The sequence below is a fragment of the Glandiceps talaboti genome, chromosome 5, assembly GCF_964340395.1.
Source record: "Glandiceps talaboti chromosome 5, keGlaTala1.1, whole genome shotgun sequence".
NCBI classification, from domain to species: domain Eukaryota; kingdom Metazoa; phylum Hemichordata; class Enteropneusta; family Spengelidae; genus Glandiceps; species Glandiceps talaboti.
The window spans coordinates 24,243,130-24,258,472 of NC_135553.1; the positions used below are offsets into that span (position 1 = coordinate 24,243,130).

At 32.8% G+C, this 15,343-nt stretch overlaps 1 protein-coding gene across 1 annotated transcript in view; it reads left to right on the forward strand.

Moving 5' to 3' along the window:
- LOC144435216 (4-aminobutyrate aminotransferase, mitochondrial-like) overlaps window positions 1-7,565 on the forward strand; it is a 29,983-nt gene extending 22,418 nt beyond the window's left edge. The window contains exons 8-15 of the mRNA XM_078123798.1: window positions 56-118; window positions 685-748; window positions 968-1,116; window positions 1,521-1,658; window positions 2,335-2,502; window positions 3,093-3,239; window positions 3,887-3,998; window positions 7,259-7,565. Coding sequence (XP_077979924.1) covers window positions 56-118; window positions 685-748; window positions 968-1,116; window positions 1,521-1,658; window positions 2,335-2,502; window positions 3,093-3,239; window positions 3,887-3,998; window positions 7,259-7,410 — 993 coding nt within the window. The 3' untranslated portion in view covers window positions 7,411-7,565. The remainder of the gene's footprint in view (window positions 1-55; window positions 119-684; window positions 749-967; window positions 1,117-1,520; window positions 1,659-2,334; window positions 2,503-3,092; window positions 3,240-3,886; window positions 3,999-7,258) is intronic.
- The last annotated feature ends 7,778 nt before the right edge of the window (window positions 7,566-15,343 follow it).

The following is a 15,343-nucleotide window of genomic DNA, read 5'->3' on the forward strand; positions in this document are numbered from 1 at the left end:
GGCAGTCTTTTAATTTGTTCTGCCACTAACCTGTATACCATATTCTTTGTTACAGAATAAAGAGAGAGGTAGTCCGATACCAACTGAAGAGGAATGTATATCTAGTGTTGCAAATCAGGTGATTGTTTATCGATTTGACTGCAATTCAAAACAACATTCCTTCTTTTATTTCACAGGTTTGAATGAAATGCCAAAAAGGATATGTCACAATTGTATTTGAAGTAACAAAGGAATGAATTGTTTCAGAAACTGGACGTGTTTTAAGGCACATTAAGGCCATTTTTAATTTGCTAATGCATGTATTGACTACCGATATAAGCTAAAATAATATTGTAACATGTTGATAAATCGTGTAGACCCAAGTAGTTTTCATTTTTACCAGTAATTTTGCACACTGTAGCAAAAGAAGGAAGACAACTCGAGGTACTGAACCAACACTTTCTCATTTATTTTGAATATTTTTTTACACTTTTTTTGATATTTTGCTGATAAAAATGCAAAACAACAAAAATCTGGGATAAAAATTATTGTTTTGCAGTATTATAACTTTTAAAGAGTAAGTTTTGAAAAAGATAACCAAAACTTAAAGATTATGATGTAAAAGGTATCACATTTGCTAAGAAGATAAAAAAAAACAAATAGACCAGAAGGTGTTCAACACAATTGTCTCTTCTCATCTTCCAGGCACCAGGTTGTCCGCCCTATACCATATTATCCTTCACTGGGGCATTCCATGGAAGGACAATGGGTAAGAACTATTGCCATCAAATTTGTACTTTTATTATATATGTGCCTTAGGAAAGATCTTTACTAATGTTCAAATTATTTTTATCATTAATGAATCATAGTATCGAAAATGAGGCTGCAGTTTACATTATTAATTGTACTTTTACTTACTTCAATAATCGTTATGTCACTGGCAAATACATTAATGTTAATATTGTATCAAATCCCTTTACACACTCAGCTGCTCTGTCGTGTTCACACGCCAAACCAATACATAAAGTCGACTTTCCTGCCTTGGATTGGCCAGTCGCCAGTTTCCCTAGACTCAAATATCCATTAGATAAATATGTTGATGAGAATAGAGCCGAAGAGGCAAGGTGCTTAAATGAGGTATTTTTTTCCTTTTGAGGTGGTCACGATGGAAATAGATTTTAATTTACCAGTCTCATTCATAAGTGCACTTGATTATTCAGAAGTCTTTAATTAATAACACCAAGGCGTATCCAGCCTAGTTCTTAAACTTGTACGTTCGTACATGTTTGTAACAATTAAAGAAGTAATTTTTATGAGTGCCGTGTAGAAGAATTTGTAGCTCTAGTGATGATTTCCTGTCTACATTACACAAATCAATCAGTGTATGGAATCATATTTGTCGACACTAGAGCACACTCTAACATCACCCCAGGTACAATGCCCTGGTAAAGTGTGTTTTTTTAAACGTTCATTCGTTGAATTATTTGAGGGTGTGCCTAGCTCTTTCACACCAGTAGCATTGATGCATTGTATCCTTTCAGGTACGGAGTTTAATAGAAGATTACAATGCGAGGGGTTTGAATGTAGCCGGTATATTAACTGAACCAATTCAGGCTGAGGGTGGCGATAACCATGCTAGTAATGAATTCTTTCAAGCTTTACAGAGAATATGCCAGGAGGTAAACATAAAGCTACACGTATTCTATATATATAAAGTCTAGTACATAGGAACTTTCATCAAAACGTTTGACATGTAGAGTAAATTCGAATTTAATGGTGAATATCTTATATGACCACTTGATCACAGGCACTGCCCCATATGATATATATATATATATATATATATATATATATATATATATATATATATATATATATATATATATACACTCACACATGTGTACACACTCACATATGTATGTATGTATGTATGTATGTATGTATGTATGTACGTACGTACGTACGTACGTATGTATGTGTGTGTGTGTGTGTGTGTGCGTGCGTACGTATATATAGTGAATACCAAACATACAAATAATACAACTTTGTGTAAGCATAAGCTGTTTCATTTCACTGATATACTCCCCCTGAGTAATATTAGTGGATCATAAATGAAATTATATAGTATAGTATTTACATGTAACAGATTCAAATGCCGACCATGGATCATTTTACACCTTTTATTATTTTAAAAACTTAAGGTGATGTGTCCAGGTCAGATAGAACACATGAACCGTGTAGTCAACAACAACTATCCTATCATCTTTAGATGTATTTTATATCAAAATTAACGTAAATAGCACAATGGTTACCATGACTGTATGCATAACATGTTCTATTATTTTGTTTTTACAGTATGGTATGAATTTTATTGTTGATGAAGTACAAACAGGGTGCGGAGCAAGTGGTAAATTTTGGGCACATGAACATTGGAATTTACCGTCGCCACCTGACATTGTTTGCTTCAGCAAGAAAATGTTAACTGGTGGAGTGTTTTATAGCGATAAATTAGGTGTGGGCAGTGTAAGTCGATTTCAATCTGTTTGTTTGTTTGTGTTTGTTTGTGTGTGTGTGTGTGTGTGTGTGTGTGTGTGCGTGCGTGCGTGCGCGCGCGCGCGCGCGTGTGTGTGTGTGTGTGTGTGTGTGTGTGTGTAGTGTAGTTCATGGTAAAAAGAGAATGATTTCAAACGAACATGCATGGCCCTGGAAACAAATTCTATTCTATCTATTCTTAGTTACCCACGTGGTGGTGTCTAAAAAGACCTGTTGTAAATTTGTCAAATATGTCATGCAACGAAAATACATAGGCAATTCATAGATTACGAAACATTTGTTCTGCACTTGTTGGGTGTACACGTGTTGGATGTAGCTGATGTAATGAACTTCCATGTTATTAATCGGAAATCTATAGCAGTAGTAATTTCACAAATTTATCGTGGACAAGAAAAATAATCTATTTGAAATCGTTTACTATTTAGGACTTGGCATCACTGCACTGTTGTCGGTTGAACACCAAGGCATCGTATAATGAAGAACGTTGTAATATGCCATTCTATGGTGTACCATATATATTTTATCGATCTTTTATCTGTATTCCTTATTCCTGTGTCTAGGGTTTTCGTATATTCAACACATGGATGGGTGATCCATCGAAGGTGATCTTGCTGGAAAAAGTGGTTCAAACAATTAAAAGGCAAAATTTACTTGAGAGCACCAAGGAAACGGGAGACTATCTATTAGAGAAACTTGAAGAGTTACAGGTAATGAAGAGTCCATACTTTCAATTAAAACATAGCAATCACAGAATAGATATTCTCAGTACTTAACAGAAATTCATTTATTTCTATTAACTGTCAGTATATTAATACTGTTTTCATTTTGCTGATGTGAAGTTTTTAGTAGCTTAGGTTCTTCATATTGGGCAGTGGATACAAATTATAAAGCGAAATTAACGAAAGATGTGATCTATACCTTAGAACACTGAAGTGGTCTTGAGAAATAATATCTGACTACCATTCTGATAAAATGTGTAGTTTCATCAAGTATATTCCATACCATACAACATGATTAGAGATATTGTTAGAAAAAAATCTAAATGTATTGATATAGCAGAGTTGCACATAACAAACTTTAAACACGTATTTATCATGACTTGGTTTTTCGCATCTGTATTCAACAACACTGCAGTAATGCTAAATAAGATGTTGGAGATATAGATAGCAACGTTTTCAAATTCCGGATTTGTGTCGACTCTCTTTTTTGAATGATATAGTCTTTTATGGTCTGGTCTAGAGAAGGCAAGTTGATACCACTCGAACATGGTATATTGTTATGGTCCGGTTTCTCAGACGTTCTATGTAAGCTATAAGTGAAACAATTTTTCTTTCCGTCCATTTGTATTTTGTAGATTGCATACCCTGATGTTTTCAGTCGAGCTCGAGGCCTAGGAACGTTATGTGCCATTGAAACTAGGGACAATTTAACTATGCAAACATTGGTACAAAATATGCGAGACAGAGGTGAGTATATGTGTATGTACGTGTATGTCAATTTTATTAGGTTGGTAAAGTCTGTCAAGCTCCTTTATTTGTATTGTTTTAGTGTCCTCATTTCTAAAAAAAAACAAAAAAACAAATATTAACATCTCTAGCGTTGTCAATTACTTATCTTAGTACATGTAGATACAAACACTTAATATACACATCTGGAGGAGCATAAAATTGACAATGGGATACATTCACTGAGAATTGAATACAGAGTGGTGAAAATGAATATGAACAAAATTAATGTGAAAGATGGTAGTTTCAAACCTCGACCTGTGACGTCATTGTTAAATGCATTGCAGGTTTCTTAAAGTGCCACGTTTTGCTTAGGTTGAACAAATACACATAGTCCAGTCCGTTTAGCGGAAATTTAGGCCGAAGGCTTGACATAATTGCAACAGAAATAATTTTTAGTGCATCTTGCTCAGAATTTTATGCTGAATAACATATCAAAAGTCTAGAAAAAATTAAAAGATGGAACATGGTGAAAAATGACGTTTCTTAATTAGCATAATTAGTGAAAAAATAATATTCATGAAATATCATTTGTTCAAAAACCAATGCAAGTAACACGGCTATGACTAGGTCTGAAGTTCATGAATTACTTTTGAGTCACTATATGATTGTACAAACATTCCTATTGAATTTAAACAGATTTTGAGTGAACTTTTCAATCATCAAACCACTCCAAAGTAAGCTAAACAGTAGATTACATGTAATGTACAATAAGCATACATTTTTGGAATACCACTGTGAGTAGTATGTCTCTCATTAGGTATTGTAGTACTTGAGTACATTCCTTTCATCATCAAATACCTCCCTTGTTAGATAACTATGCATGTTAAACAATATAGAGAAAACAAAGGTATTAATATTTAATAGAAATAATAGATTATTAAAACATCAATTGGATATCGAGATCGTATATAGCTATAAGTATCTAGGGATATAATTTCAACTCAATGGTAAGATTGATCTAGCAAAAGACAAACTTTATAAAAAGGCAACACAGGCGTTCTACTCTAATAGAAAATTAATCACTTCGTCCACTAATATAATTAACATTCCCATTTGGATCAAAATGTTTGATCATGCTATTAGACCCATACTAACATAGGGGAGCAGAGAAATACACATGATCAAACACCAATAGAGAAACTAAACATCAAACTATCCAAAATGTTACTTCAAGTTAACTTGACTCATGTGCAACACACTTAGCAGTAAGGGGAGACTAGGTAGGTAACCACTGTCAAATTTTGTTAATAACATGATGGTGAAATACTGGCCAAGAGTGTGTACAAAAAAAAGAAAACAGTCTTATTGATGAGGCTATCAAATATAACATAGTTAACAAAACAGCCTGGCTACTGCTCTACAAACCATAGTGAATCTTATAGAAAATTACTGGAGTAATGGAAATGGACATAACATGAATAACATAATAGAGAGGTGAGATAAACAATATATTTCACAATGGGAACAGGATATTAATGCGGATAGGACTTCTATGGGAGGCAATAAATTGCACACCAACTGTAAATTTAAAACTAAATTCAAAATGGAAGAATATTTGTATAATGTTACAAACAATTCCTATAGGAAACTTATTTGTAAATTGAGAATCAGTGATCTTAACCTAACATATTAGACCTAAACTAGCAATATAGGAGAGAATATGTAAACAATGTGATACCAACACAGTTGAAGATGAAATACACTTTATTATGGACTGCCCCTTTTTATACACAAAGTTGAGACAATTTCTTTCTTTCACTATCAAATTTACATGCAGAATTCCAGACCATGGATCGTACTACAAAATTCTATAATGAGTAATTATTCCACTTTTACACTACTTGGAGCTTATATTGCTGAAAGGCTACATCGATCAGGAACACTTTAAACACAAGAGAACCGATTCTTTGAATTTAACCCTTTATTTTTACTTTAAATTATATGTAATGTGTGTACTTGTGTATCCATTTATACAATATTACACTATAAACTATTATTTGTTTTTGCTGGTATTTTTATTGTATGACAATGTTCTCTATTTTAAAGAATAAGTCAATAAATGAATATGAATATGAATATAAATATAAATATAAATATAAATATAAATATAAATATGAATATATTAAACAAGTGTTAATTAGTGTAATTAACATGTTAGATAACCATATGCATGTTAATCAAGTATTATTTAGTGTAATATACAAAAATTATTAGAAGTACACAATGATCTAAGTAATGACTTTTGCAACATTGTTGGTTAGATGCAAAATGACCATTATGCCTGTAGAGTTTTTATTTCAGGCAAGATGCAACTGCTAAGATTTATTGCCTTGATATTTCTGTGGCATAATAACAAAACAGACACTTGAGTTACCAAACAGTCTTTGATGACATTAAAAGGTCCATTGTAGCCTGTGTAATCTGTTATTTCAAGACTCTGCCAAAGACATATTACTTGCATGGGAGATTGATATATCTTGTATATGCTAATTATGCTAATTACTAATTAATTAAGACTCTTTGATACATTCTACATGAAAGGGGTTTGATGATAACAAGCACGCTAAATTTATTTCCCACTGTACTGCAAATCAAATGAAATATAACCTGCATATATTTGTATTAAAATGTTATCAAATTTGAATATGTTGATTGTAATTTTAAGTAATATACATATTAATTATGCTGATGACTAAACACATATATTGCTTAATATGAGTTTGTTAATATAAAGGTAGTTTTCCATTTCAATCCTATACTGGTAAACATGTAACATGCCTTAGTGATTTTGACATGGTGTATATGTATACACAACATGTTATTCAAATGAATTAAACTAATTAGAACTGCTAGCTGAAATTAAGCTATTTAAGTGACAACGTCAAATCATCAAATGATGGTTCTAGTATGCTTGTTCACCCTTATACCTATCCATAGACATGTTACTTGCTAGGTTTGTTTGTAAAGACATCATTTTATTAATATGGTATTCCCGCTAATTATGCTAATTAATAGAAAATCTCAATTTTCACCATGTTCCACCACTTAGATTTTTTCTCGACTTTCGATATGTTGTTCAGCACAAAATTCTGAATAAGATGCACTAAAAATAATTTCTGTTGTAATTATGTCCGGGTCAAACTTTATTTTGACTGGACTAACATCTGACATTCATATCTGTTTAATAACGTTTACATATTTTCTTGCCCTATTTTCAGGCGTGCAGGTAGGAAATTGTGGAACAAAATGCCTAAGGTTTAGACCATCACTTGTATTTCAAAAACATCATGTTGATATAATAATGAAGACATTCCATGAAGTGGTTGAAGATATGAGGAAACAGGAAGGTTTAGCACAAGTCAAAGTCTAACTTAGGTCAAATTTACATTGACTGTGTCATATTGATAATGAAAGCTATCACATATTACCAAAGCAATACATTCTCCAGGTGCCGAACTGTATCCATCGAGGTAAAGCGGAAAAACGACAAACGTAACCATGCATTTTTGCATTTAAATGTCCTCTCTTGCTGTGTTATGTTCTTTAGAGTGACATGCATAGTAACTAATGTATATATATACATATATATATATATATATATATATATATATATATATATATATATATATATATATATATATATATATATATATATATATATATATATATATATATATATATATATGTGTTGATACCAATTGCATTCCCTTGTATTGCCTATCTTGCGAAAGGGGCAAAAGTAGATTACAAACAATAATTTAAGAGGAAAAGGGGTTGGTTGATTAACAAAATTCAACACTGAAAGCAAACGCAGACATGTTTAACATATTTCCCTAATAGTCTTTTTAAATTAATTTATTCTATCTATAAAGACTCTGCTTACAAAACTTGCCTATTTTAAAATTCTGCCATGCCATGCAACGTGTATTCATGATGTATCAGGCACAACTTAAATAGACCACATGCACAATTACTGGTCATTTTTTATTCTAAAAATGTGTAAACTCTACACAAAATTATAATTAATGTAAGAAATTTATCCTCAGTATGATAACAAAAATGTCGCCTACGGAAGATGAGTGTGTCGTATTACTGAAGAAGAGGTGGAAACATTGACACATTTTGATAATGTTAATACTTATTGTTATTAAAATCGATTATCCTTCCCAATGTGTATTATTCCAGAGGTAGATGGAATGCATAACCAAGGAATTTTAGTCTGGAAGAGTTGTGTGTTTGATAATTAGTGCTCGGAATAAGTGTAACTTTTGAAACTACTTCCATACATCTATAAGTACAGGGTCTCAATCCAACTGTATTTGTTTGCAGTTTCTGATGCAAATCATACTATTTGAACGTCTTATTTATTACAAGGTGCTGGTTAACTATTGATATTATCAGACAAAGTGTGTAAATAAAGTATTATCAGTTACATCATCAATCATTTTGTAAATTTCTCTGTTAATATGAGATTTTGTCAGTAATGATAAAAATGGTGCGAATCTTTAAATTATAGTAAGTAACATTTTACATTGGTCTGTCTAATGAACAATGTGGCATTCTCGAAATTATCCAAGAGCAAATCGTCATTGACACTGTGTGACAGAAGTAGTTGGCTACAGTTTTGGAATACTTGGTAGACGCAAAAATAATAAATGCCATTTTTATACCATATCTGGTACCTGGTTAAAGGTTTTGCATGACATGAAACATGATAAATTTCTATGATATGTTGCAATGGGGGAATATACAAAGGGCTTAGTATATTCTTGAGTTAACCATTACAGCTACTTTAACAAGAAAATGATTTGTTTTCTGGTTTTCATTGTGTAAGATGCAATAATGTCAATAAATTCTATACAGCATGAATACATACATGATTTTCATGGATTTATTTGGAGAATGGAATGACTGAATACATGTATTTGTTTGGTGGGTCGCAGTGTTAAATGTGTTAAAAATACATTTACATTTTTAATACATGACATGTAAGTAGAAGGTAATCTTGTAAAACTTTCTGTTGCCTCTAACTAAGCATTTGACCTTAAATGTAGAGGTCAAGGTCATTATTTGTATCTGAAAATTTTAGCATAAGTTGTTGGTACTCTTTCAGTAATCTTTCTGTAGTCTTATAGTGAGCATTTTACCTTGAAAATACAGGACTGATCAAGGTAAATTTGCATGTTCTCACCAGGAAGTTAAACCCAGACAATATTAGTGAAGGATAATTCATAATAATCATGTATACATTTCTGGTGATGTGGGAGATTTTGTGACGAGTTGTTGATAGACGGTCATGTGTCTGTTAGTGTATATGATATAAGTAGCTTTTCATGTAGGACAAAGTACCTAAGCAGACGCCTACTTGTTATGAAAAAACAACCGAAAAACTAGGTGGGCTCTTAATAGAGCCCAGGCTTAGAGCATACCATTTATGTAGGTCATGATGACCCGTCATAGATATATACATACTGCCAGCTTTATTGTATCCAATTTTGCTGTATCAAATATACGTAAACATTCACAAATATGCACCAGAAACACCTTATGAAGTGATAAAACGCTGATTTTGCTACGCTATTGAAACGTTCATCAAATTTTGAAATACCAAATTCCACCTATATAGCATTATATGCACTGCAAATGGGAAATAAGCAAGGAACTGTGGTGTCAGTGGGTTATTTTGCACACGTTCCGCCAAAAGTCTTATAAAAAAGGTTCTTGACTCTGCTGGTACTGTTGATAGTTATGCCAGATATATAGAGCCATGATTAAGATTTACGTTGTTTTGAAGTGTAACACAAGATGAATGGCCTACTTAGCAGGTCAGGATGGTTGTGACTTTGTAGAGTTGCCAAACTTCTAGTCCTGCTTGCATACGGAGGAATTCGGGACTCGATTCTGACAATTGTCCCTCCCGTCAAGTCAGTAATACAGACTCGTGCACCGTCATGGAAGCAGGACTACCAAACTTCAAATGTGTTATTTATGATGAAGTTATCAGTAATGAACACACACAAGCATCACTCGACCTCGTCCTACTAAATTATATATGTACAAGGACGCATGTACCTACTTTGGTAATGTATCAATATGTTGTAGTAGTTTATTGTTCATACTTTGATTAAAGACACGGCAATATTATAGAACACTGACCTTTAACCTTTCGGCTTGATACGAGGGTAACGACTTAAAACAATGGAAACGAATCAAGAGATAAATCTTGTTGTTTTGAATCATTTAATTTATCATCAAACAGCTGTTGATTACATTATTTCAAATATTTAGGCATCAGTCCATGCAGATGGTCCATGGTACACAAAAACAAATGTTTGCAATTATCCAGAGAAGATATTCCAGTGTTTTTAAAACGCAAAAAAAAACATGCCAATGTCTAGTTTTCGTTGATTTCTTCTTTTTTTTCAAACCCACCTTGGCCTACCTGTAGACTTGAAGGACTAAATAACGCGACTTTACTATTTTCGATTTTTGTAAATTCAAAAAATTCAAAAACTTCATTAAAATATCAGTTAGGATAGCGGAAATACAGTAGTAGCTTCAAGTCTACATGTAGGGCTTATTTATTCAAGCTCATCTTAAAGTTTTGAGACTTTAGGAGTGATCAAACAGCTAAAACTGACCTTGGCTTTTGGGTTGTATATAACAGTAAGTGAACATAAGCCAGGGTATTTCTAAACATGCTAAACGTTGTTGGCAAACAGCTGATGATTACAACAAAGAATGTGGGCCGATACTCGAGGTCATGCAGGTTCATCGGCCAGCAGTGAATTACTAATTTGCATATGACGTATTGTCTGTCTGTCTGTATAGTTACGGTGTAGACCTGGGTAAGGAAATTGTAAAGTTGTTTACCAGCAATGGTCTAGTTAGCCGACCTTGAACTAACTGTAACATACATAATTTGTAGTGCATCATACTAAGAATGACGTCATCACAATAATATATCAAACGTCTAGAAAAATGATTTTAATAATAGCAGAATCATTAAATACCACATCTATACCCATATAACAACTTATTATTACATTGAGAAAATCGGTTTAGTATATTTTACCCCCGGATTTTACCATGATTGCTAAAGTTGACTCCAGTTACAACTAGTAGTAGTACAGTTTTAAACATTGTAACAGATTCAAAACCAAGCTTTCACTCAAGATTTAAATTTGTCACTACTTACAAATAATAGTTTTTTAGTCAATCTATCTTTGGTCTTTTAGTTGATGTCCCAGTTGCAGCATAGCTATTCGATATGTATGATTGCAACTAGTGTAGGTTTAGGATCAACACACTTCGAGGTCACGTCAATCTTTTGCTTTTGTTCATCAAATCCGTCCATCCCCTTTGGCAGCTAAACGCAGTCCATAACCTGGTGTCCTTGTCATTCTGGTTTGTTCTGGTTCTAAACGCAATACATCATAACCTAATCATGGTTTATACGAACTTTCACCTCGTTTCAAACATTAAAACATTCCCCATCAATAATGTGGGTGTAATAAAACGTTACCTACGAATCTACCCAGATGGCGCTGTGCGACAAATGAAAATCTATCGACAATCTGGAAAGAAAACTATACCGGTTTCATCGAATATTGTTGTGTACTAGAGGTCTGGTCTAAGAGTGCAAATGTGAACAATACTAGCCTACCTGGACGTAGACCTTGTGTGGACTGATACCTGCATCTGTATGAATATATTTAAAACGATAATTAGACTAACGTAATTTCGATTTGCGAATGTATTTTTATGAACATCTAGCTAGGGAATGATTTAATCCTAGCATGTGTTTTAAAGTAGACCTGTAAATATTTGACGTTGGTAAATTAGGACAACTACTGACATCAGAATTTTGACGATGGATGTTAGGGAGCGATGTTACTTGAAATGAAACAATGATAGAACTCCTCGAATCAAGATAAATGTACTTAACCTAGGTATGTGATGTTGACAGTACTAGTTACCCATATTTAAAGGTAATCCTTAAACAATAGGTAAGTTACCAAAAGGTTAAACCCCCTCATCTCAATTGAAGAATACATATTAAATGTATATATTTTTATAAATTAGTAGTTGAGTTTTGAAAACCAGCTACATTAAACAAGGGTTTGGTTTGGTTTTTTTAAAACCCAGACGAATGTATAACATATAAGCATAGCTAGTTCATCTAGTATTGATATGAATAAAGTGTATATGTTCATGACTAGTGGGGCACTAACAGCGTCATATCAACAACGATTTAGTTCGTACGTGTTGCAACGTTGGTATCCTTTCCTGGAGGTGTTACTTGAGCTCTATATCCGACCATGTACAAATTCATCATTTTGACATGCTGACATACAGGGATATCAAATGAAGTTATATCTTGCAAATTACACATTATCCATAATTTCCTGAGACTGATCAATTTTGTGAAAATGTTATCGACAGCAGAAAAAAATTGCGTAGAATGTGATGAGAAGTTGACGAAGAATTCCCGACACGTTTAGAAAACTGACACACCCCCCCCCCCCTCTCCACTAACAAAGATAATGACCATAGGATGTTGACTTTTCGGAATACATGGAACCGTAGACCAGAGCAAATTGTTACATCCACTATCCCAACCTGTCATAAACCAATACAATTGTATGACATGAAATGTTGTAAAATGTACATACTAACTTTATAGTGGCTCTGAGAATATACGTTATTCTTAACCTTTCAATGTGTTCCCTCATCTCAAATAAGGATATTGTCACCCTAGTTCTGAGATGGCTAACAATTTATGCTGTGGCATTCCCTTGTGTTGCCATCCTTGGTGTGTTCCAGAAAATCGTGGTTTACACCTTTACTTTAAACACCCCCACCTGATCAGGCTTGTCTTGTCACGTTTGTTTTTTTGTAAATATAGTTTACCCTGGAATTATTGAATTATTCTTACTATTATGGGCTAATAGCTTGACTAACTACTGTTCTCGGTCACCTCTTGCAAACGTACTTCGTTCTAGGGTAGCCCTGCTTCCATGGCTTGGTGGGTCTGTGACTCAATTTTGACTGTTGTCACTTGGCCCCCTTGTTTTCATTTTCAACATGTCTTTGATGTAATTTTCAGATTGGGAAATTTTATGCAATTTGGCCACAAAAGTGCAATCAGAACAATTCGTTTCAGTTGAAACATGAAAAAATAGGTGATAGAAAAAAAGAAACACACGTGAACAATATTTGGAAGCAACATTAATGCATATATTATCTACAATATTGCATGAAAATTACATTCTTACAGTAAACTTGTAAAAAGTATAATAAAATAAACAAACATAAGTTTTTCATACATTTATCTGTTTTTTGAACTCAATCCCTAATACAACAATGAACTATCTGTAAACTAACCCAGACCACAAACTAAAATCATTATCAGCTATCAATATGAGAACTGACGCTGACAGTTGGTAGTGGTGTCGAATGATTCAGTCTATAGCTAGACACACACTGTTTTATGACTATAGACTTCCATAATAAGCAGGGTATATGTTTAAGGACTTCCAGTGTTTACACTATCTTGATTACAGGGTGATTATATCTGCATAAGGGAAGTACTACTATCACCCACTTGTGTAATCTACCTAATCTTAGTTTGTCCATAGTAAGTTTTCCGTTGTCATAACAACAGCTGTCATTCAAACAACTAAACAGTAATGAAAATTGAAAATCCCAAAATCTGAAGCAAAATTATAGGCTTTGCTTGAACATACTCAAATATTTTCTCAAGTATCATAATAATGATTCATGTTCATCTAAAGGTCTCTGTATGTCATCACATTATCATAAGTTGTATATCTTAAATACCAAAATTTATATTTCAGATTACTGAGGACAATCTCCTATCAGAGACCAAATAATTGAATACAGAGATTATTTCTTTACCCTGATGAGCCTAGTGACTTGATGTTTACCACACCAATCACATTATTTCATTTCCTGAATCAAACTATTAAAAATCTCTTTAAAACTCCAGCTATTTATACTGGTAAGGTGTAAAAAATATTGTGTGGTTCCGATTACATTCAATTTTAGAATAGGTGGGGTAGGTAGATTTTTTATTTCATTTTTTAATTTTTTTTTTCATACGTGAGTGTCTAGTTCAGGTAGTTGTGTTTTTCCATTGTTTTCCATATGGTCTATGTGTTATTGGTTTCTTCCCATCGGATGTACAGCCATTACAGATTGGAAGAATAGTTTTACATTGTCTTTTTCAGTTGATGTCAGTTTCGTCATCCACTATTTCTTGCAAGACTCCACATTTTCATGATTTTCTTCTTCTTTTTTCTCGAATATGTAAAAAAAAAAGTGTAGGGTCGGCGTGAAAAACTAGGTGGTGTCAGGTAACCGGAACCAAACAACTTTTTTTATTTGGCCTAACCTCCCATTTTATACACAAACTTAAAAAATTTTAATATAAGGAAAATAAAGACTTCATATGAAAACATTGTAATATCAAACTATTAACCATAAATATGTATTATATCTTTCCTATTGAAATATTAAAAATAAAAATTTTGACTTTTACAAAGCCTGTTTATTGCACACTACAAGGTGATAGTGAATATTTAGATGATAAATTGTGATATGAATATTTACTGTGAAGTAATTTAACAAATGAAATTTGATGAAATTTTACTATAAATGCCAATGATTGGTAAACGTTAAAGAACAAAGGTCAAATCCTTTCAAACAATAACATTATGTGTGATTCACAATTTTTGCTTTATAGGTCGGTATAAGCAGATCAAGGTATTGGCAAGTATGTTTATATTTTTTGTCTTCTTTTCCTGCACAATGAAGGATGTGTATTGGTGTACAACTACTTTAAGATCCACGTTTATCAAGCAATGCAGTAGAAATACATACTGATATGCAAATATTTGAACACAGTTTAATCACATGTGACACAATTTTTTGGTGAATAAACAAGTCAAGGTTTCTGAAATAATATCAATTCTTGATATACCAGGGTATATTTGATTAAATGTCAGCAAGAAATTGGCAGAAACTATAAGAAATTGGCATAAAATGTATAAGAAATTCACAGAAACTATAAGAAATTGGCAGAAACTAGCGAATTTGGCAGAAACTCAACAAGAAATTGACACTAAGAAACTATGATAAATTGACTTTACAAATAATCTCTGAAAATACAGTAACAAATTGACTGAAAATCTCCAAGAAATTGACAGAAACTCTGCATATTAACAGAAACTCTGTGAATAATTGAGTGACTGCAAGCTTGTACAATACATGTAAATGAA